Source organism: Acanthopagrus latus, chromosome 18, assembly GCF_904848185.1.
Source record: "Acanthopagrus latus isolate v.2019 chromosome 18, fAcaLat1.1, whole genome shotgun sequence".
NCBI lineage: Eukaryota > Metazoa > Chordata > Actinopteri > Spariformes > Sparidae > Acanthopagrus > Acanthopagrus latus.
In genome coordinates, this window is record NC_051056.1 from 10,215,625 (window position 1) to 10,240,593 (window position 24,969).

The 24,969-nt window shown below is 43.9% G+C and overlaps 1 protein-coding gene and 1 long non-coding RNA gene across 5 annotated transcripts; one reads left to right on the plus strand and one right to left on the minus strand.

The window, feature by feature from the left end:
* Positions 1-12,972: 12,972 nt before the first annotated feature.
* On the minus strand, positions 12,973-14,599 carry LOC119008087. Of its 3 annotated transcripts, XR_005071323.1 has the most exons (3): positions 14,379-14,599; positions 13,879-14,235; positions 12,973-13,625 (listed from the first exon to the last, which is right to left on the minus strand). It is a non-coding gene; the product is annotated as an uncharacterized LOC119008087 (long non-coding RNA). The 3 variants fall into 3 exon arrangements; XR_005071322.1 differs by having other exon boundaries at positions 12,973-14,068; XR_005071321.1 differs by having other exon boundaries at positions 12,973-14,235.
* A 1,856-nt stretch (positions 14,600-16,455) lies between these two features.
* Positions 16,456-21,672, plus strand: slitrk4 (SLIT and NTRK-like family, member 4). Of its 2 annotated transcripts, XM_037078131.1 has the most exons (3): positions 16,723-16,853; positions 17,858-20,387; positions 21,066-21,672. In XM_037078131.1, the coding sequence occupies exons 2-3, from the start codon at positions 17,900-17,902 to the stop codon at positions 21,071-21,073; spliced, it is 2,496 nt and encodes an 831-aa protein (XP_036934026.1). In that variant the 5' UTR covers positions 16,723-16,853; positions 17,858-17,899; the 3' UTR covers positions 21,074-21,672. The 2 variants fall into 2 exon arrangements, with proteins under 2 accessions (XP_036934027.1, XP_036934026.1); XM_037078132.1 differs by having other exon boundaries at positions 16,456-16,853; positions 17,858-21,672.
* The last annotated feature ends 3,297 nt before the right edge of the window (positions 21,673-24,969 follow it).

The following is a 24,969-nucleotide window of genomic DNA, read 5'->3' on the forward strand; positions in this document are numbered from 1 at the left end:
TACCATATTTGCCATTTCCAAAGGTTCTGACAATTATTGCCCCTGTTGTAAAAGCTATTGTTAGTCTGTCCTTGTCTATTTGTCTCCGATATGCCTAAGTTTCCCACAGGGTTTGGTTCCTGGGCCACTGCTATTTCCTTAATACTTACTGCCCTTGGGTCAGTTAATTAACAGTTTTAATATTATGTGTCATTTATATGCAGACAATAACAAGTTGCTTTTTTTCATTTAAACCATATGAGGCTCTTAGGTTAACCGGGATCTTAAACTGTCTTACTAATATTAGGGACTGGACAGCAGGAAACTATCTACAGCTCATTGTTGATAACAGGCTCTGGTCGGTGCTCTAGAGAAGGTTGTTCCCATGATTATACAAAGCATCAGGCTTCACTTCTCTGTTCCCCTCTCCAATTTGTGTAATTTAGGGGTCATTTTCTTTATCTAGTGTCACTGTTCGGAGTCCATGTTAAGCAAATGACCAGATCCAGTTATTTTCAACTGAAATATGAGCAAACAGAGATCTTTAGTCCAAACTGGCAAATCTGTTAATCATCTGCAGGTAATCCAGAATGCAACCCTAACCCTAACCCTAAAACACATACCTGTTTATACAGGCATTTATTTAACCTGTATGCACCCAGTCTGTACTTTACAAATGTACTACTACCTTTATAAAATGTATTTTATTATTCCTTTATTCTGTTTTTTATTATGTGTGAAGGCTCAGGTAGTCACTTTATATTCTGTTTTCTTACCATACATTAATGTCAATGTCAAATTTGCTAAAATTTACTTACCTTAGCCATGATCAGCGGCCAATCACACCAGACCACACAAGGCTGAAGCAGCAAAACATTTCTGTGTACATAATGAGTTACACTTGATTATGAATTAAACTATTTTGTCATGTGTTGAGAAAGAATGGGTTGTCTTACTTTGAGGGCCACATCACAGAAAATGCAGAAAATCAAGGTAACATCAAAAGAAAAGACATGATGACACATAATGCACTTCTGCATCACTGAAATCAAATAAATCATCAGAAAATATTATGTATGCACGAGATTACGTGACTCCGTTGAGGCCCCCACCGCCCAAAATAAATGTCTTTTTCAGGGTCTTTAAGCATGAGAATGTCTGGAAAGCGCCAATCGACAGCAGTGCTTATCAGACACTAGCTGGGCTGAGATCCAGCGAGTGGGCTGTGGGAAGATTAAACTGAATCCCCAAATCATTTTGTGGAAACAGTTTATGGGTTTTAACTAGAAAAAAGTCTAATTTAGTTTGAAGCCACAGGGCTGTGTGATGCTGCCAAAGCATCTGAGGTCCCTGTTAATGGAGATAAACCACAAAAAAAAAAAAAAAAAAAAGACTGTAGGCTAGTAGGTTAGCAACCTCACGAAGTGGGCCATTTAAACAGCCTTGACGTCAGCCTGTCACTATGTCTACTCAAAAAAAAAAAAAAACTGCGTAAAGGAAAGATGAAACATGATCTTAAACGTATCTGACTCAAAGCTGAATGAATATAACTCAAATTGCTGGCTATTTATGGAAGTATTCAAGGGGTATGGTCTGGTAGACTAAAGCAAGCTAACTCCAGACAGATTACCTCCTCTTTCAGGTGAAAGCAGTCAAATCACTGTACACCCAATCACACACAAGTATGTCATGCTGTCAAATCTGACTTCTTTTTGCATTGCTTTACTTCTTAAATCTATGCAGTAAAAAAGTCATTGACCTTTCTTCTATGATTATTGAGCTGTCACACAAAGGACTTTCCTTTTTCTTCCCGCTGTCACTGTTCCACATCACTTCGCTGTATCCTCCAGGGCAATTGAGCCAACAATCACATTACTTGACTTCTTTGACTGCAGTGAAATGTTTTTGTTATGACTTCTCCCTCAATGATTCTGTTTTTCTTAGAATAAACTGTTTGTACATTCGCGGCTACGTCAAGTATACTGACTCAGGGTCTATGAGTCATTGCCATTTGTTATTCTGGATTCTTCGCCTCAGAAACCTCTCTTTCTTTCATTTGTGTCGCTATCGCGCTGGTGGAGATTGTTGAATGCTGGATTGTTACATGTACCATTCATTTCTGTTGAGGATATCTTAAATGCAGATAATATTTCTTTCTAACCCTAGTAACATACTCTGTAATGATCGTGTTGCCAACTATTTTTTAATGAAAGTAGCTAGCACTAACTGCCAGACAACATCATACCATCATTTGTAATTTGATGACGCCATTGCACAGAGCTTAGTGTTTGTGTCGATTATAGCAAGGGAGAAAACACCGTAAGCCGTATAAAATATAGATGGAAAAGTCACAATATATTTGAAGTCAAAAAAGGTTTTTTAAAAGATAATAATGGAGAGACAGGGGAAAATAAACCATGCAAGATGAAACATGAACTACCTTTGTCTAGGCCCAAAAGTTGTCTTCAACTCCACCAAGCGTCCATTTTATCATAATTGAAGGTCAGCAGGTCTGTAACAGCCAACCACTAATGACCAATGCCTTTTTAACCACTGTGGTCATATCCATGGCCATGTTGTGCTGCTATTCAAAAACATATATATATATATATATATATATATATATATATATATATATCTATATATATATATATATATATATATATATATATATATATATGTGAAATTAAGGGCTTTAGGTGTTTTAGCCATTGTATACCTCAGTACCAGTGAACTGTCTTGCCCATGTACACTACAGCATCACAGAATCAGAGCACTGGCTCTCGGCCTACAAGCCACACTTATTGGCTCGCAGCCTCACTGCACAATGCCTTCTTTCTCTTCCTTTACCCTGTCCTATATCATTATCGCCATGTACTGTGGAAAGATAATGATATGTACATCCATTCACCCTGGGTGAAATGCCTCGCAGGGAGCCACCAAGCAGACAATCCCCTTCTCTCCTTGCTGAAACTCCGTCTCTGCTTTCTTTTTATCCCTCTCTCTTCCTCAGCAGACACATGGCATTTGTTATTTGTCCCCTAACCTACTATGTTTTCACGCACAATGATTTATAAATAGGGTGCTGTTTAGCATATCAAAAGACACCAAGGCAGGGATAGAGAGAGGAAGGGGCAGAAACGGAGAGAGAGGGAGGAAGAGACTGAAGATGTTGGAGAGACACAGAGGAAGAAGAGAAGTCTCTGGGAGTTTATGAACTCAGGTGTTTACGGTGCTGACACTCATAGAATGTGTGTTCGTATCAGAACTGGGGTGCTCAGTTGGGATTCCAGAGGGTAAGAGTTCAATTAGACTTATTTCATGTGGCCAAATATACAGTATCAAAGAAATGTCTTCATTATCTAACATGTTTTCCATTGACGTGTTGTTAAGGGTGTGGTGATACTTCTACTAACACTTTACTTAGTCTTGGATATACTGTTTGACAGCTCATTCTTGACTCAACTCAAGGTAAACTTACTTCAGTGACGACTGATGAAACTCCACCTACCACTGTAGACTGTCATGGTTGAAAAAGTCTTCAGTGGCAAGATTGAACTGTGAATCCAAACTTTTCACAAAATAGGCGGTACAAATGCTCAGTGTCATGGAAGGTTAGAACATCCAAACTGTTTGCTGATGAAGACTGTGTGACACATTCAAAAGCTCCAAGACAGGAAAAGGAATAGATTGTTGTATCAACTCAGTGAATAATTCAGATACACTCAAGTAAATGTATCCATAGCAATAATCGATCAATCAATCTATGACACTATCTACTCCGCTCACTCTTGATTCTGTGTCACAAGCAGGACCCAAACCCTGTCTGGTGTATGATCCGTCAAATTACCCCAACCACCCTCACTCCTTATACCACTGCAGTAGAGGGGCATTTGTAGGCATGCTGCTAGGGGGGTAACTACATTGTCATGCTTAGAAACTAAAGGAGACTGACATGGCTGATGTGTTTGATGCTTTGGGAGTGTTACTGTGAATAAGAACAGCTAACAAGGTATTTGACACTGCAAGGCTTCATGCCTCCAACACAATGTGACAACAGCCCCCTTTTTTTCTCTGTAAATCATGATTCCCAGTGGGCCCAGTGCACCGCTTGGTGAACACGCTAGTTGTTTACTGTCTGAAAGGCTCATAACAACATTTTGCTTTTTCAAAATCTCTCTTAGCATCTTGTGAGTTGTCGATCACAGTTGCCTGTCTCTGTATCTCAAGCTCTACTTTCTTGGATCCTGTTGGAAGTCTGGTGTATTTAAAGACAGCATGTTATTCATGATGATCCAGACGAGGTTGCATCATGTTTGCATTTGGGATGTGTGATGTTCAGTGGTTTGTAGGCTACTGTAGCTTTCACCTTCATTTTACCCACCTTACTTGATTAGCTGACACATTTGCAGGAGAACACACATGTACAGAAATTTTGTTCACTGACAAATGCGTGGATACAGCATGAGCATCCAGTTTGCCGTTTTCCTTGTCAGGAACAGAACTGCACGTAGGACAAAGAATGATACAGGACAAGTTGTCCTGATAACAATAAACAATGGACACCATGTCCTGTCCTGTCCCACTTTATGTATGCCATAAAAATAGAAGCTGTCTGTGAATCATTATCCATTTTTAACTTTTAACCAGAGGTCTAAAAAAACAGTAAAAGGCCCAGTTCACAGTGTAGTTTCATGTGAGAGCACTGATGGAGGTGTTCATTTTGGGAAATGTGCTTATTTCCGTTTCTGTAGGATGAGAAAAATGATATGGTTCTCACAGTTAAACAGCTAGCCCGGCTCCCTCCAAAGGTAACAACATCTGTATACCAGAATCTTTCTTAAGGCATTTGGTTTGTTGATCTATACCAAAACTGAAGTTTTAGGCCTGCAAAGCCACTAAAACTCACTCATAATCAGTGAGCTTTTTAAGTGCTGATAGGCTGTTTTAAACCTCTGGACAGAGCCAGGGTAGTCCCTCCCCACCCTCCATGCTGAGCAATGCTGACCAGCTGCTGGCTTCATATTTACTTCACAGACATTAGAGTGCTATCAGTCTTATCATCAAGCACAGCGTTATCAATTCTAGTCATAGAGGCCCCCTGCCCTGCATGATTTAGACGTTACCCTGCTCCAACACACCTGAGTCAAACAATCAACTCGTAATCAAGCTCTTTGCCGAAGCCTGATAATGACCCACTCATTTGAATCAGTTGTGTTGAGGCAGGGAAACATCTAAATCATGCAGAGCAGGGGGCCTCTATGGCTAGAACTGAATACCACTCATCTGGTAAGTAAGTAGCATAGTATCATGGGAGCTGCTGACTTCATTGTTAGACAACCACCAACGCTGATGAAAGTAACTCCTGCACACATGTGCAAAGCGGAGGTAATGTTGTTAAGTTTTATGTGCATTGGGTTTATTCCTGTTTGCCTACGTACGTCCTCGCTCTCTGACTTGCCATCGGTGCACCGAGAGAGAAAAAAAACACTGCATGTTGGTTTTGATTGACAGCTGCTAACACTGTGGTAACAGAGGGCTGACCACACCGCTAACAGCAAGCTTAAGTGTGCAGGGTGATAAAAGCACAACACTCACCAGCAGCCTGCAGTGTACAGACAATCTGCTCCCACAGATGGACTTCTCTGTCTCTGTTATAAGAGTTTCTGTGTGATAAAGCTCAAAATAGATAGACACAGCCATTCATTTAATAATGACAATATCAATATCTTGGTTTCATAGGTTGGTTTCAGAGTTCCACAGTGGGGGCTGCAACACGTAAGGCTCTGTCTCCAAAGGTTTGCAGCCGGGGTGGGGGGGAAGCCGAGTCTGAGGACCACAGCATCTGGGACCGGATAAACGGGTGGAGTAGGTCCGAAAGGTACTGGGGGGAGGGCCATGCAGGGATCTGTAGGTCAGAAGTAGGGTTTTGTTGGGGATGTGGGTCTTAATGGGGAGCCAGTGGAGTTGGTTGAGGATTGGGGTGATGTGCTGCCAAGGTCTGGTGAGGGTGGCAGCTCAGTTTTGCACCTGCCCGATGGGGACTCGGAAGAGGACACCAATGCAGTAATCGAGATGGGAGGTAATGAAGGAGTGGACCAGGGCTTCTGCCACAGGGTCCCGAGCCAAGAGATGGTAAAGAGTGGATTTAGTGATGGATTTGAGGTGGGTCTGAAAAGACAGGGTAGAGTCCAGATTGCAGACCTTAGGAGAGGGAGGAGATGGAGCAGCATTCCATGCCAAGGCGGAGATCTCCAACCTTCTGGAGCAGCACTTTGACGGCCACAATGACAAAAAACTACATGGAACACACCTTAAACTCGAGCAAACTCACAGATTTCTCTGAGTTTGAACATTGTTGGAAACACTATACAACACATTCTTTACACATTTTAACGCAGAATTCTCACACGTCATTCCTTTAATCAGTATTTTGAACATCAGTTAAACTGCTGACTGGAACTGTTTGAGAGGCCCTGATGTACAACTTTAATGGACATCTGTCGGCCAATCAGAAACAAGCAGGCTGAGTGTCCTTGGCAGCACAAAACTAAAAGATAGACTATAAGAAATCTTGTTGTCCAAATGCAGGTGGTCAGCGCAAATGTCACAACTTAGAATTGGTATATGCCAACTAGTCACACAACAACAAAGTGGTATATTGCTGTAAAAGTGATATCCTCAAACAGGCCTCTACAAGACTGTGGCCCACTATCAGAGAACAGAGCACATGTGAACACAGCCTCTGTGTGCTCACGTGGAAACTGGGGCTTGGACCGGGTCTTGGATGAGCGGCAGGCCGAGCCCAGTGGGACAGCGAGGGGCACCTGAGCCCAATTAACCTCTGTCTATATCTTTGTGTGTCCCGGCGGACGCGGTAGACGAGGCCTGGACTGAACCATGACAGGCTCACATGGTTAGCACGGCACCCTGAAAAAGACACCACATACGGCCCGATGCATCCTGGAAAAACAGGGATTTTTTTTTCTTCTTCTTCTTTTTTTTTTTTTCTTTTATGGCACAGGTTGTGTGTGTTTAATGTTGGTACAGGCCCAGATATCCTGCCTCTCTTTACTCTGCAGCACGCTGAACAGTCGCTCGGTGCTTCCCAGCGTCTCTGTGACCGTGCATCTGCATATTTCCACATGCTCTGTACACCTCGGCTGTTTGTAACAAATAGGGGAGCACCTCACGCCACGGTGCACGCTGCTAAATAAATAATAGGCCATCAAACACTGCCGATTTATGTAAAACTAGCCGGCGCTGTAAGCATTTATTTTCCCTTCATCTCTGGCTGGGAGAGAAATGGGCTGCGCACTCAGGGTGTCAGTATCAGGGTTAAAGCTGTCCTGCAGTGCTGATAACATGCAATAATTCTGCCTGGATTATTACGCCCAGAATAAGTGTCGCCCTTTATTCGGCTCTCAGAAAAGAAACAGGCGCCAGACTTATTCTCTACTGATTACAACGTGTCAGAATGACATGGAGAGTCTTTACGGAGGCTTATTTTATTTTTAGGGTTTGTGTTCAATATCCTGTAAATGTGGAAGTTTTAAATGTCTATATTTAGCCACCTGATGCCCGACAAAACGAAAACGAGATGAATAAAGTGTTACAGTAATAACTCTACCGTGAATTAAGTCCTATTCTTAACCCCTTCCTGGCAGCTATGGTCAGGCTGCAGGTGGAAGAGGAACAATTCACACTGACTTTTCCGACTCCCTGTGGCCTCAAATCTGACTCTGATCAGTGTCAGTCAGACCTCATTCTCAGCAGTCATGGCGGTGTGCATGCGATTCCCATCCACACAGACATAAGCGGTCAAAACCAGAGGTTTGCAAGCATATAATCTTTTTTTTTAAATTACCTTCCTTTAATCTGTTTTGTTCTGTCATCTGTCTACCTGATGCTGATTAGGCGATATCTCAGTTTTCCTGTCACATTTAAAGAAGCGGAAATGTATTTTTCTTTGGCGGATTGTTCCATTTTAATGGATAATTGAGAGTTTAAACTCTCCAGGAAAGCAAGAAAAGAGTAAAGATTCCTGTACAACAGAAATATGAGATTATATTGATGAAATAATATATTTTTTTTCTTCTTCTCTATTGTGTTGGTCATCCTATCACCCCTCAGATCGATCACAGCTCATAGACATGATGTTTACATGCCACTTATTTGCAATTCTATACCTCTAAGAAAATATAATGCTACGCAGAAAACACCATTAATTAACTTTCCCCTGCAAGTCGTAAAATGTTGATGCTCAAATGATCAGACACTCTTGCAGCACAGTGTCACTGTGTGGCAACTCAATCATGATTCATTGTTTTTATTGTTTCCATTATTGTTTCTGCACTGTCAGCACTTGATTAAGGTTAGAGGACAAAACTGGTCTTGAGACATCATATTTATTAACACTTAACAGAATATTTCCCTAACTGAAGGGTTTTAGTTGACATAATGCATTTAAACCCACCACTAAACTGAGATCTCTGCTACATAGGTGCAATACAAAATAAAGAGCTGGCAGCTTGGCCTTAAGCTTCTAACTGTGACGCTCTACCTACCTCTCTAGCATCAGTTATGCATGTCAAGGGCTTTACAGTCAAGTTAGCAAAATGCAATGTCCGGTTAGACTTTGAAAACAATGCTTGCTAACTTACACTTCATATGTTATGACATGTTATGACTGTTGACCTGTTAGTAATGTTAGAAAACAGTCGCTGCCGGTTTGAAGCATTGGGATGATGAGTTAAATCCCACACTTAATGAATAATTTCTTTGACTGTTGGTCTAGACAGGAACACTAAACCTCCTTGAGGAGGAAGAATAATCTCCCTTTAGACCTAAGTGAATGTGTGTGATCCTGGTTCTGTTCTTCTCTTACTGCTGTCTTTATCATTTTGCCAAGAATGACACCATTCACAATGTTCTGTGTCATTTCGTCTGCACATAATTTCCACTGTATGCCCTCGTTTGATTTGAGCACGTAAGGATGATACTGTTCTTGATGACTGTAGATGAGTTCAGAGCCCTGACCTGTCTGGACCGGTACCAGATATATATATATATATATATATATATATATGTATGGCACAGACCAGACACTGTGAGTGACGCTGTGAGCAGCGAGGCTCCAGTGTGAGCGTAACTGACCCAGACACTGAGCATCTTCTTCAGCAGTGCTCCTCCACAACTCACGACTCTGAACCCTGCTGCTCGTCTTCCTAGCTTTTCCGAGCTAGGAAGTGTCTGCTGAGTGCAGTGTTATGGCTGGGCAAGAAACCGGCAGCACTACGTGGTTATTAGGTCTAGCGTCAATAAACAGTGAGGCTGACCTTTGACCTTTTGGGTGCAAAATGTCATCACTTCTTTGACCAACGATTTCTCAGTTCATGTCGGATTGATGCTACGATTGTCATGTTTAAGTCTGAGTCTTGCATTCATATTATTGTATAGCACTATATTTGCACTGTGGCAGAGGCTGGTTTCAGCAGCTCCTTGATGAATTAGAGTGATCCTTCTTTAACCTCCCATGTGTTTACAGGTTTCTGGTATGGGGGGAAAGCACTGTTGCTTCGGGTTGTACCTCCTTAAACCTGATTGCAATCGTCACAGGGTGGTCCTCAACAGAGGGAATGAAGCTACAGCGCCCCTGAAAAACACAGCTTGAGGTGCGCTCTGGCTTGTTTGGTAGGTCTGTTAGCAACCCGATTAGTGTTGGGGTAACCTGCCATTTTCAGCTCGTAGGTTGTGCCTAGTGTCTGACTTGTATACGCACAGTCTACACGTGGTGAGTCAGACTTACTTGACGTAGCTGGTAGTTCATCGATTACTGTGACTCACACCGATTTCTAATCCTATTTGTATGCTTATCTTCCTCCTATAGACAGATATGTAGATATGGTATATATATATATGTGTGTGTGCATAATGTCTACCCTCTGGTATCTGCAGTCGTAACAGAGAGGACATTTTTAAAAAGATTTCAGCAGAAACAAACCGTCTCGGGCTGAGTCACACAGTATTGACAGACAGACGGAGGCATTATTGGATTTGGTATTTTCATGGAATTTGTTGACAAAAGAAATATTTCATTATGACTCTCTCATCCCCTAAAAAAATCTAGAAATGATGTCTTAATAACATCAATGCGATTACAATAATGACGCCGCCAGCGAGCTCGTGTCATACTCTCACATGCTCCCGCCGCCTCACTCGCTCCACACCGCTGACACTGGGGCGGAATTTACAGCTCGGAGCAGTAAAAAAGCCTCCGCTATCTCAATACTACATCACGTTCGGCCACGTTTTTTACTGCTTGCATTAGACTTTCATAAACTGCGGAGCGGGCGTGGGAGGAGAGACTGCAGGCCTCTTTTCACTGGATGATCATGTCATATGTCATGTACTGAGACTAGATTTACCGCAGGGTAAAAGTCCGCGGAGGAGGCCCGACGCCCAGCGTGTTCCACACTTCACATCCCTCCACGACTGCACTTGACTGTTACTTACTGTACAGGTCCTTATAAGCAAGGGTATAGCTTTGTTTTCTTTGGTACACATTGTTGGCAATATGTGAATAATTCATTCTATATTAGATGATATGATTCTCTATATCTATGTCAATCATTGAAACTTATCAAATTGGCTATATAATGCTTTCCAAATGAGTAGTCAGTAATAAAACAGTAGAAATGGTGTTTAAATTGCTCTGCCATAATTGATACACTAAAATATAAGACCATAATTAAAGATGAATAATACTGTATGTGCTTCACCGAAAATAATTGTGAATATAATTATAATAATATGAATGTAATTGTGCATTATGTAGTATTAAATATTTGATTTCTGCTTACTTTAGACATATTTTAGGGCAAAATTGAGCGCAACAACTGTGGGGGTTTTGAGGCAAACTTGTACAGATGTGTATTTTTTTAGCCTCATGTCTGCAGTCTGCAGTCTTGGGCTGTGGAGAAAACTTCGGCCCATCAGAGGTGACAGCCGTATGTAGCCTGAGAGACCAAACCCAGGGCAAAATAAACATCAACCAATAGAAGGGGATTCAGATATCCATCCGAAGCGGACAGCTGCATGCCTGTCAGTTCACACCTGGCATCAACATGCTTCTCAACTCACTTCCCATCATCATCGGATCCCAGCTCCCTGCTCTGCTCGCAGATTGACATGTAAATCACTGGAACAAGCGGATCCGAGGTTGTTGTCGCCTCTCTCATAAATTTAGTGTACATGACAAAATTAGTTGCAACAGTGTGGAGGACATCCACAGGACAGCACACACACAGACACACACACAGACTGCTAAAAGAATGTGGAACATGCAGACCACCTCCAACTATGATCTGACCGACCGGATCTCACTTGACAAATCATATTGCAAAATCTGGACTGAGTGGTTGTCATCATGAACTTATGAAAGTTAATGTCCCGCAAATGACATTTTTACAAAAGAGAAGAAAGGTGTTCACGGGCCTGCTTCTGAATGAATTCTCATTTGTTGCGTACAAGAGAAGTGAATTGGCTTTTTCTCGCTGCATTCAGATTTGCATCAATATTAGATTTGCATCGGTGGTTGCTGCTGGCACACAGCTGCAACAGGACAACAGGTGTGTGATCCGAGCGGGGCTGAAGCCATTGATCACTGAGCGTGGCACAGTGCCACACGGCTGGAGAATAAGAAAAAAAAAAAAGTCATCGAAACATTATTAAAATGAGGAAACAGGAGGGAGAAAAATGCCTCACCTGAGCAGCAATTACCCAGCTCGCCTCTTGGAAAAAGTGGTGCAGTTGCTTTTGCAACCAGACGGGGGCGACACACCAAAGACTTAAAAAAACTCACAGAACAGGAGACATTCGGAGCAGTCACAGAGGCTGCAAAGGGACAAAGCGAAGAGCGGATGGGGGTTTGTTTTAAACCCATTAAAATGCTTTTATTTTTTAATCCAACAAATGGGATTAGGGCGCACGAGATTCCAGGTTTTTTCCAGTGTTTGGACACAGGAAGCAGTGTCTCGGCCACATGGCCAGACTACCAACGACAGCTGAGACGGAAGCAGGGGCCCTGCCAACTGTCTGGCTCATTCTCTTGTAGGCCTGCTTCCCTCAGGCCACTCACAGCCAGTGTAGGAACATGTCCAAGACTGTCAAATATCAGCACACTCACACACACACACACACTCTCTCTCTTGCTCTCTCTCTCTCTCTCTCTCGTATTAGTCTGCACACACACTCACACACACTGAAGGGAGTCGAGGAAGAATGCTTGATTTGCTCCTTTCATGCAGGTGTCGGGGCTACATTTGAAAGCCGCTTCTAAGAAGTGAAGCGCGTCCCAGTTTTGCATACATTACTGCGAATCAACCCATCGAGTGACTGGGTTTTTTTTTTTTTTTTTTTTTCATAAATAACTAAGGATAAATTGCACAAGAAGGCTGCAGGAATCAGCCGAATGAGGGAATAATTGAGAGCGAATGTTTTATCAAAACATCATAGCGTACAGTCTGAAGCAGCCGGCTCCGTGGAGTGGAGTGGAGTGGAGTGGAGTGGAGGGGGATTGCCTCCAAAGGGAGACGGCGAACGGCAAAACGCACTATTCACACATAACACTCCGTGGTTACGTGGCTGATGATTGTGTTATTATCCGTTCCTCAAACACCAACAGTCGAAAGACCATACACGGCATTCAATTATGCACGATCCAGAACACAAACACGACCTTTTCAATGTAAAGGTTACAGGAGGGTAAACACAATAAATGCGAGTGTCATCAACGGTGCCGCGTACCTGCGTGACCTGAATGGCTTCTGGAGCTGTTTTTACTTAAAGGAACACGCCGCAATTATTTAACTACTTCTTAAACGAGCGTCGGTGTTTGGGGTTGCGCGTGGAGCATTTTTACAGGTGGAGCAATAAGTTTTTGTTTCTTTTTGACATGAGAAATAGCAGCGATACATAAATAAAGATCCCGAGTCGATGTCTTTGTTTTATACTTTATTTTGTAGTTCTGGTTCAACGCTCCGCACAAACAACCGCAAGCAGATGATGAGCTGGAATATTATTTCTGTTTGGCGCCATCAGTGCATGAGTTGGCAGAATTATGCCTCAAACTCCACTGATAAATGCGGTGATTGATCTTCTCTGTATATTTAATTTGTTCTACTGTAATGTATGATTATTTAAATTAGTACACAGTGAAGCACACTTTGGATGCATTCAAGAGAAAGTGGACGGGGCATTTAGTGTCCTCAGTGTTGAGTAACTGTGGGAGGAAGTTAAACACATACGTCAGGCTCTTGAAATCAACTGTTAGACTGTTAGAAAGACATGAATGATGCGCCAACACTTCTTTTTACAGGTGTGCAAGCTCCATGGTACGAAGCTGGTAATTACCAAGTAATGTATTTGAAATTCCATTGAAATGACCCCCATGATACTACAATAATTACCTCAGATTATGTTAAATTTTACCCCGATGAAATAATTTTGTGCTGTTTTTGCAACAACCAGTTCATAAATTGCTTTCCAGGAGACTTCCAGCTGGTTTCTGTCCAACTTCCCCTCAGCAGGACACCAAATTGATGCGAGTTGTCCAACTTCTTTACTGACTGGACAATGGCCAGATACTGAAAATAAACTGTCATGATCAGCAAAAGTCAAACAGAAACAAGTCAAACATTTCTCAGAAAACAGAAGCATGTTCTTGTTGTATGATTTTCATTCAATTTGAAATCATTTGTGCGGTAATTTTGGGGTAAATTTCAACTATTTTACTTATTAATTACCACTTACACACCATGAAATAAGTGTTGACAGATACAAACTGTTAATTAATAACCCCATTTGTGACACTTATTTAATACCTGTGGCATATTTTACCTTGAAATCAGGTGCAGCTCACCCCCACCTGCACGCAGCATCGCCTGCTACAATAACAACATCCGTCCCTGCTGCACCGCCCTCCCCTCCGACACGGACCGACCTGCCGCTGACATCCATACTTCCCATCTTCCCCTTTCTCCGGCGCTGCTTTCTCAACGTGTGCGTCACTTGGCTCCGCCAACTGTTGCTGCAAGAGGAAACCAGAGGTGAGGCTTCCGGTGAGGCCGCACGATGTCGGGTTTCAGGGTGCGACTCCCCTCCTTCTTTCTTTCTTTTTTTTTTTTATTTTTTTATCTTCTTCTCCCGTGGGGGTGTCAGCTGTGCGGATAGGAGGAGTGCGGGCGCTGGACTCATCTCACATGAATAAATCAACACAGGGATACACACACACACACACACACACACACACACATAGGTAGACTGGTTGAGCCCGTCAAAATAATAAATAAAACAAAAAAACAATAAAAACAAATACTAGAATCAAATTGGAGCTGTACCTCAAGACACGCTTCTCCTCCTCCTCCTCTCTCCAGCGCTCTATCCATCCATCCGTCCACCTCCTCTCCGCTCGGATCAGCTCTCCCTCTCTCCTGCAAAACACACACAAGACGACGAGAGGAAAAAAAAAATGTGAGCCGCGTGAGCCTTTGATTGACTGATTTCCCACCTTCACCCTCTTTTTCCTCTCGCAGCCCGTCTGACTGCAGCACTCCTGAATAATAACCCTCTCTCTCTCTCTCTCTCTCTCTCTCTCTCTCTCTCTCTCTCTCTCTCTCCTGTTTAAAATGCCGCTCACGGGCGCGCTCCCGTGCCCGGTTTTAAGCACTCACACACACACTCACACACACACACACCCTCTCACTGCCTGCCTCCAATCGGACCTCGGGGACGCGCACAGGTCGCGTCGCGCAAGTCAAGTCCAATGCGACGATTTGGCAGGTAAAGGGTCATTTTATCTTTTCTTTCTTTTTTTTCTTTCTTTCTGTTTTTTTTTTAATTAAAAAAAAAATAAAAAATGTAATCCCCCTCTCTTTACTTCCCGCTCCGAGGGGGGGCGTTCCATGAAAATGATAATTTAAGAAAAATACAGGATAATCGTGAGATCGTGACAAAGTGTCAGGAGCGAGCGTGCGCTCTTAACAACGGATCTGTTTCAAGGTCTGGAGTTAGTTTTGTTTTTTTTTTTTTGTTTTTTTTTTCATTTGTCGTCTCTAAGAGAGAGAGAGAGAGAGAGAGAGAGAGAGAGAGATCCCCTCCCTTCTCGTCACCCTCTCTCTCTCTCTCCCCTCCCTCCCTCCCTCCTCTCTCGCTCTCTCTACATCTCTGCATTCTCCTCTTTTATTCGTGTGGGAAGCTCAGTGAATGCGGCTGCAGCAGGAGCCAGCAGACTTAACGCGCCTGACACGGATACCGCTCTGTTTCTTACAGGAGGGAGAGGGAAGCTCGCCTTCCTCACTCCGAACTCCCTCCGCTTCACCGCGACTGGATGTCGCTTGGCTTTTGTAAGAAGACAGGAAGAAAGTAAGAAAGAAACGAAAGACAGAAAGAGAGAGAGCGCGCACGTTTCCTCCACCAAGTTGATTTGTTGTGTGTGTGTGTGTGTGTGTTGCTGGTGACATTCGGTGTGGAACGATGGGAGCGGGAGAAAGCGCGGAGTTTTTTCCAGCCCCAGACTCGCACCGCAGCGGACTAAAGGCTGAATAACTGCATTATTCATTTTTTTACGCACCGCTTCCTCTTCTCCTCACTTGTTTCTCTTGTTTCTCTCTGCGCTTTTCCGCTTTTTCATTTTTCTTCGGGGGTCCGGGAGAGGAGCGTCGATACCGCCATAGCCCTTTTCTTTTTTTCTTTCTTTCTTTCTTTTTTTTTTTTTTACGGGGAAAAAAAAAATCCTTCCCATTGGATGGACAGTGAAAGAAGCATCTCTTCCGCTGATCGCTGAAGAGAAACCAGCAGTTTTCTTTTTGTTCTTTTTGCACGGGGTGTCAGAGAGAGAGAGAGAGAGAGAGAGAGAGAGAGAGAGAGAGAACTAAAAGACTGGATTTATGCTGCCTCGATGGAAAAAAAAAAAAAATAACACACCGACGCGCACAACCTGATGGGAGCGTTTTGGCTGCGTTCGCCCTCTGAAGCGTTCTCCCGGTGCGCAACTTCGTTCGAAACAAACCCGTATTTATTCACCGGAGCGTTGGGGGGTTGCTGAGCCGAGCTGAAAAGCCAGCCAGACGCACAGTGTTGGACATCCTTTCTACCCCCCCACCTTTCTCCTCTCAGTTCCTCTACCCCCCCTTTGAAATAAACTCGAAGAATGACGGACTTATTTCACCGCATCACCGACCACCCTGCGCCTTTTTTCACACCTTGGAGTCGCCGGACGCGCCGTCAAGATCTCTAAAAAAGCTGTCCGCCTCTCCCTTTCTCTCACCCCTCTGTCTCTATCTCTCTTTCCTCTCTCCCGGCCTCCCTGCGAAAAAACAAACAAACAAAAAAACAAAAAAAAAAAGCAAAAAACAAAAGCCCAAATGTACGCTCTCCCATGGAGGTAGTACAGCCACCTTGGGGACCGAACGACCAGAGGGGTGATTTTTCCAAGCAAGAGGAGCCCGTCAGCAAGAGACGCATCGGGTGAAATCGGAGCTACTGTTCTCCCTCCCCCCACCCCCCACCCCTCCTCTCTCTCTCTCTCTCTCTCTCTCTCTCTCTCTCTCTCTCTCTCAGCTCCCTTCTCTCCATCTCCTCCGCACCCCCCTCCCTCCCTCCCCTCCTCCAGCCCAGTACGCCTGGCTCGGGTTGATATACAGTATCCCGCATGGAGATATAGGGGGGGCCGGAGGAACCTTGTTGCGCCCCCGACAACTGTCCGCGTTCCGCTCGAGCCGGGGAGGAACGTTTGCGCACGTCTCCATCCATGTCTCACCAACGCTGCCCCGTGTCTCCGGAGGGAGCCGCATTCATTACCACTCCAGCTTTGGGTAAGTGGGAATTTATTCAGATTTCATCCATGTTCCTTAAATAAATAAATAAATAAATAAATACATGTATACAATGTGTTAGATTTGAGCATCTTATTATTTTTTTTTTCTTTGTTGTCAAACACGAGGAAGGAATCGGGTTGTCAGCGTGATAAATGTGTGCCGCTCAAAAAAAAAAAAAAGAAAGAAAAGAAAAGAAAAAAAAAAAAACCCTTCTCAATATGTCAGCAGCGGGCTCGTTCCCAATTGCTCCTCTTCCTCCTGATTCTCACAGTTGCCTAAATAACCTGAATGTGCTGCTCAGTGGCGGTGGAGGTGCAGGTGGTGCTGGATGATGCTGCTGCTGGCTTCAAATGAGACCCCCATGAAAAAGAGAACTGCAGCCGTTTGACTTTGATTATGTTGAATGTGCTGAGAGGGGGAGAACACACAGTCGTGTTGCCGTCTTTTGACATTTTTTTTTTTTTTTTTTTTTTTTAGTTTTATTTCTCCGAGACGATGCTTCACGCTCTGGATGTCAGAATAAGATGCATACTCGAGCGGCGTCAGCTCACGGGTTTGAGTAATTTCCAGGGCATGTGGTACTTTTCTTTTTTTTTCTTTTTTCTCCTCCTCCTGCAGTGTTGAATAATCTGCATCAAGCGTTTTTGCGCCGTCCAATGATTAGGCTGAATCACTGTGTCAAAGCCAAAGCTGCTTGCTGCCATGAGATAATGAAAAGTGCACTAATCAAAAATGAGAATCATTAGCAGCCCTGATGTTTTTATCACTGTGAAACCTTACGATGACACCCTGATGTGATTTCTAAGACTAAAAAAGCTGAAAATGTTGCTGTAAAATCAATTTTGAATATGCATTTTGATGGTTTGCTTTGTGTGTGTGTGTGTGTGTGTGTGTGTGTGTGTGTGTGTGTGTGTGCGCGTGAATATGTGCTCTGGTTTGCACATATGTGCGCCTGTGGTGTGGATGCTCCTGTGTGCACTTGTCTTTTTCCCTCTCCAAAGGTTACTAAATGGTTTTCTGGGGGAGGATCTCTAACCGGCGAGATGCTGCTCGTACTCCTGCTGGCAGCCTTTTCTTCGTCCATCTCCGGCACCCTCTCCTCCTCTCTCTCCTCCCCCTCCATGTCGGACGGACCCCAGACAGTCGACCCGTCAGCCTCGGACTTGATGGCCGAGACCTGCAGCGCCTGCTCCTGCATGTCGGTGGAAAACGTGCTGTACGTCAACTGCGAGAAGATCACCGTCTACCGGCCCACGCAGCTCATACCGCCGGCCTCGTCCCTGTACCACCTGAACTTTCAGAACAACTTCTTAATCATCCTCTACCCAAACTCCTTCCTCAACTTCACCCACGCTGTGTCGCTGCAGCTGGGGAACAACAACCTGCAGAACATCGAGGGCGGGGCGTTCATGGGGATGAGCGCCTTGAAACAGCTGCATCTGAACAATAATGAGTTAAAGGTGCTGCGAGCGGACACTTTCCAAGGGATAGAGAACCTGGAATACCTGCAGGCTGACTACAACTTGATAAAATACATCGAAAAGGGAGCGTTTAACAAACTGCACAAGCTGAAAGTGCTGATACTGAATGATAATCTCATACAGGCACTTCCTGACAACATATTTCGCTTTGCCTCGCTCACGCACCTGGATATAAGGGGGAACCGCATCCAGAAGCTTCCTTATTTGGGGGTTCTGGAACATATTGGGCGTATTGTTGAGCTGCAGCTGGATGACAACCCCTGGAATTGTACCTGTGATTTAGCACCTCTCAAGGCATGGCTCGAAAACATGCCCTATAATATTTTTATCGGCGAGGCCATATGTGAAACTCCGACTGACTTGTACGGGAGGCTCCTGAAAGAAACCAACAAACAGGAGCTTTGTCCCATGGGAACAGGAAGTGACTTTGATGTCCGGATGCCGCCCATGCATCCTGATAACGGACAGTCCCCGTCCAAAATGTCCCCGACCACCGTGGTTCCCTTAGCCACAAAATCGCCAAAAACCACTGACTCATCTAAGATTTACGGTAACGGTATCGTGGCTGGTTTACCCCCTTTTGGAAGAAATAGCCAGATTGTCTCCTTTCAGACACGGACCCCTCCATTGTTGTGTCCACAGCCCTGCAGCTGTAAAGCCCACCCCTCTGACTTTGGCATCAGCGTCAGCTGTCAGGAGAGGAATATTAAAAATCTAGGCGATCTCATTCCCAAACCCCCAAATGCCAAGAAACTTCACCTGAGCGGGAATTACATCCATGACATCAGCCCAGCAGATTTCCAAGGGTTTGAGGGTTTAGATCTGCTCCATCTCGGCAGCAATCAAATCGTAACAGTCCAGAAAGGAGTGTTTGCTAACCTCACTAACCTGAGGAGACTGTATTTGAATGGAAACCAGCTGGAACAGCTACACCCAGAGATGTTTTTGGGCCTGTCAAACCTGCAGTACCTATATTTGGAATACAATGCCATAAAAGAAATCTTAGCAGGCACCTTTGACTCCATGCCGAACCTGCAACTCCTCTATCTCAACAACAACGTTCTGCGCAGTCTCCCCGCCTACGTGTTTGCGGGTGTCTCTTTAGCCAGACTGAATCTGAAAAACAACCACTTCATGACCCTGCCAGTGAGCGGAGTCTTGGACCAGCTGCAAACATTGACCCAGATAGACCTGGAGGGGAACCCGTGGGAGTGTTCCTGCGATCTTGTCGCCCTCAAACTCTGGCTAGAAAAGCTAAGTGATGGAGTGGCTGCCAAAGAGGTGAAATGTGCCTCCCCTGTGCAGTTCTCCAACATAGAGCTGCGTCTCTTAAAAAATGAGATCCTGTGTCCCAAGCTTGTGGCGAGGCGGCCGTTCATTCTCACAAGCGCCACCCCTATTTTGACCTCAGTGTCGCCTGCTGGCGTCGGCAAAGCACCACCAGGAGGGCCCGTGCCGCTCTCCATCATGATCCTCAGCATCCTCGTAGTGCTTATCCTCACTGTGTTTGTAGCCTTCTGCCTTCTAGTCTTTGTCCTGAGGCGGAATAAAAAACCAGTGGGCCGGCAGGAGGGGCTCGGGAATCAGGAGTGTGGCTCCATGTCGCTGCAGCTCCGCAGACACAGCCACAAGTCGGGCAAAAAAGGCGCCATCCCGGGAGACGACTTGGGAGGCGAGACGTTCATCCCCCAGACCATCGAGCACATCGGCAAGAGCCACACCTGCGGGATCGGACGCTCGTCAGACATGGACGCCGGGTTCAAGTTTGCAGACTCACAGCGGCAGAAGATCATCCTCAAGGACAAGGACGCGCTCTCCACGCTGGAGCGCAACAAACGCCTCAGCACCATCGACGAGCTCGAGGAGTTCCTGCCGCACCGGGAGCCCAGCATGTTCATCCAGAACTTCCTGGACAGCAAACGAGATTTCAACAGTATAGGGATGGGCGGGTACGAAATCCGCTACCCGGAGAAAACGCTGGATAAAAAGATGAAGAAGTCATCGCTGATAGGCGGGAACCACAGTAAGATCGTGGTGGAGCAGAGAAAAAGTGAGTATTACGAGCTGAAAGCCAAGCTCCAAGGACCGCCTGATTACATGCAGGTGCTCGAGGAGCAGACTGCACTGAGTAAAATGTAGGGATTGTTGTGTTTGATTTAGTGCATTGATTACACACACACACATACAGGAGGAAGTCAGACAGACACACATGCAGGCAGACAGACAGCCAAACAACATCTGCCTTTCTCTGGTTCTTGCTCTATGGCCACACACACACACACACACACACACACACACGATTCAACCCCCCACAAGACCTCTTGCTTTCTGTCTCCATCTCCCTCTCTGCAGCCACACATGCACACAAACACACACGCACACACACACTCCCACACACAGCAAAAAAGTGCCTTCTGGAAATCCTTAATGACCAATGCAGAGATGGACAAAATGGCTCCACACTACAAAAAGCTATTACTAGAATCAGCGTGGATCTATTTCACAGTAAAAGACCTTTCGGATTATCCACGCCACCACATGTATGATCTCACATACATAAACCACAGGACAACCCGTAAAAAGCAACCAGACAGTCAGAGTATTTTTGCTGCTAATGAAATGGGTACTTATCTTCTTCTTCTTTTTTTTTTTTTTTTGTTGTTGTTGTTCTTGTTGTTCTTTCCTCCTCCTTTTGTTTTTGTTTTTTTTTCCCAACCAAAATCAAAAGGGTCTTGAAAACAGTGCTTGAGAATATACCTCGCCGTCTTCAAACCCCCTCGTTTAAAAGAGAAAAAAAAAAAAGAGAGGAAAAAACAAAGGAGGGCATGTCGGTCGTTGTTCTTCTTGCTCTGGATTGAACCCAAAACAGCTACTTCTGGGATGAAATTAACATAAATTGGGGACTCGATGGATGCTACTTTGCTTTTTTTTTTCCTTTTACTTTGCGGGGATATCTTGTTTGTTCTTGGGGGATGCCCTCTGGAGTCGGCCGCAGACTCTCTGCCATCTTGTCGGGATTACGCACCAGTAGCAGTACACCTGCTCTTTGCTGGGAGGCTAAAAAAAACGGCTCCTGTTTTCCACTCACGGGGGAATCGGAGGGCACCGCAGAAAACTCTTTCCGGGGATTGATTTAGTGACGTGTTCTCTTTTGTGTAAAGAGCCATGTGAATTATAGTGTCTTCTGAATGGAGTTGTGTTTCTCTTCAAAAATTGCTACTTACAGTAACTGTATGTTTTGGGTGAAATCTAACGGCACATACACTGTCAGAGGACGTTGTTTCTGAAAAATGACAAACCCAAGGATTAAAAAAAAAAAAAAAATAAAAAAAAAAAAGGAAAGAAAAAAAAATACAAAGCTGCTTGCCATGTAAGCGTAACCTGGAATTTATTTTGTAAGTCTTACATTATTTGTATCTGTGGGACTGGTTTGTAAATTACAAGGAAGGACAAACACACGCAAACATGCACACACACACACACACACACAAACACAAACATATATACTGTACGACGGAGCATCATCATGAAGAGACTACAAGCCAGAATCGTCAAACAAAACCGCTAATATAATTCAATCGGTGACCCACCTCCCCTTGTCAGCTCTCAATTCGTAGTGAAAAAAAATTTAACAACATAGTTAATTTATTTTTCTATGCAGGATTATTTAAAGAGTTATTGGTATTATTTAAAAAGAAAAAGAAAAAAAAAAGAATAATACATACACAAAGAGCGGAAAGGACTTGAAAAAGAGTGATGCATCAGAGATAATTCAGGCCAACAGAAGTGACTGTCGAGTCCTGCCGGGAGGGTTTTACGTTCCTCTCAGTTTGCTGGAGAACTCGACCCGCTGGACCAGGGTTGTGAAATGTGATCTGTGATGTTTCCTTTTTATTGTGTCGCACGACAAAGCCGAGGCCTGATTGAGTCTGTGAAGTTTCAAGCCGTTTCCTTATTCTTATATCTCCCACAGTATCTTGTAAAAGGTTTCTTATTAACATTATGCAACCAAAATAAATGTGCATTAAACTTGATATGGTTCCGGAATGGTTGGGATGGGAGGTGGGCGTGTGCCGAGACGCTGGGGCGGGGCGGCGGGACGAATCTAAAGCTCTAAATTGCTAGAACCTGGACAGAATCATATCATAAAAACACCATGTGCAATATTAGTAACAAATGCTCAGTCATGATGGCTTCAAATACTTTTTTTTTTTTTTTTGTTTAATTTATTTAGTTTGAGGTTATATTGTCAAGACAGGTTCTATTTGGAAAAATTCTGTTATCAGCCTAACTCTATCCGGTCCTTATTTAAAAAAAAAAAAAGTATTGTTACGTTAAAATTATGAGTGTTTATTGACATTACAAATGAATAGAATGTATCTTGGAAAGTATAATAAATACAATTTTCTATCGGTCATAAATCTCCTGTATATTGGTTAATTTTTCTCTTGTATAATCATGTTGAAATCAAGGTATTAAAATCAGCACCTATTTGCACTGTGTCCCCCTATTTCTTTTAGTTCACATCCTCTGGGCTTCACCGGGCTGCTTCACTTTAAAACAAAAAGACTCCTCCTCCGCCGAAACCGCCAGCTCCTTTTTCACAGCACTTTGAGTTTTCTTTTTCTTTTTTCTTTTTTTTCTCACAGAATGAGCTGGGATTGTCTGACAGCTCAGTGTCGGACGTCGCAGCTTTTGTGATTTCTTTGTATGTTTGTTTTGCTTGTTACTCTGGTTCAGATGCTCTGAAAGATGTACCACTGCCAAATTCCACCTGCCAAATTCCACCTGCCTCAGTGTATCCTCATCCACATACCTTTCCTTGTCTCTCCTGTATCTCTCTACCTGTTCTTTCTGTCTCCAAACATCCTCGATTCCCTCTTCCTCTTCAAGCTTTTGAAGAATTTGTTTCCACCCTGGCCTCATTGTCTTGAAGGTTCCATCCCTAACCCCTCTCTTTTTAGACAGCTATCAAACATTCATGCCCGTTCCATTTTGGGGTTAAAAATTCAGATTTCCTGTTTCTGTGTTAATCCAACCTATTGGGCTTTTGGGAGACCAAGTAGCAGAAAGTATGACTCATCCAGACGCCGGAGAATTGTCCTCATTAATTATTAATACCCTTGGCAGTTATGAACTAAAAAAAGGGATGCTGGGATACGGGGGAGGTATGAATCTGATATGTCCGCTCCCCCTCCGCACCGCACCACTCCCCCCCCCCCCGTCTCTCCTCTCTGTTGTATTTTCGACCATAAAGCTCTGTAATAGAACAAAAATATCATTTTGGATACTCGGGGAAAAAGACACTCAAATTTGGCTGGAAAATGGGTCTTTTCGGTCCAACATTTCACTGCAGTCACTTGGCTCCGGTGCAGCTTTCTGTTCCTGAAAGCTCCAGGGGTCCTTTAGAGGGGTAACATGGCATCACCAGAGAAAGGTGAGGGGGGCGGGGATGGTTTATTTTCACCGTAATTTAACTCACAAGACATCGGGACAATGAAAAATTCACAAGGAGCCTGATTTTTCTTCTGTCTCTCTGCTGTCCGGGCACCTCACCTGCCACATAGTTAGGGAAACCTGCTCTTAAGCCCTAACTCTAAAATTCATATCTGCTGTCTCTCATGGTGCGTTCTGATATGACGGGGTTGTTTGGTGAATCAATCAATCAGGGGAAGGTGTTTTCAGAGCTATGCTGGACTAGGAACATGCATGAGGTCTGCTTCTGGCCACAAGGGGTGCTGTGAGCTAAGAACACAACAGAGGGCGAAACTTGAGACTGGACTGCAGGAGGATTAGAGCTGTTTGAAGGCTTTAGATGGGAAAAGAGAGATAGAGGGAACAGAAAGAAACACTTTTCATATATTCTATTTGAAGAGCTGCCCTTACTCTGCCTTTTTTTCCCCCTGGGAAGTTAAAGGAAAGGATATTTCTGAGGCTGCATAACGAGCTTTTGATGATGATTTGTGTTATTTCTTGGAAAAAAAAAAAAAAAAGATTAATGAGACTAATTGTGGACATTGGGTCGAGGCGTGTATGGAAAAGTAACAAAAACAGCCAACCACAGACTTACAGAAGAAAAGAAACACAGGGAAATATAAGCTATTTTTCTAGGTGCGTCTTCTACTGGGGGCGTTAGGACTTCACGACATGAGATAGATTCTCCATGTAACCAAAAGTCTTGTACAAGTTGTAATTATTTCAAGCTTTTGCACACCTTAGGGTCGACGGGTGGGTCATTTTCCCTAAGTTAATTAAACTAAAACTGTCTAGTTTTTATTTTCTGACCACCTAAGACCTTATAGAACCATATTTTTCTAACTTGCGTTGAGTTGTGTGAGTATGCCGTACAGAGATCAGTCAGTTTATTAAAGCAACACGATCAGCATGTTAGCATTGCAGAAGAAAAGGTGAGAGTTAAAGACTGTTCCATTTCATAGTTTGACGAAAACACGTGTGTTGTTGTCTAACATTTTAAGATGAGTCAGGGTTGCTTATTTGATCAATAATGAACACAGAGGGTTAGCATCGAATTCAGTGGACTTAACTGTAGGTGAAGAAGTTTCAGCTTCGGGATTTCATTTGAAAGAAACTGAACGATGTCATCTACTCAACTAGAGAAATCTATAGGAACT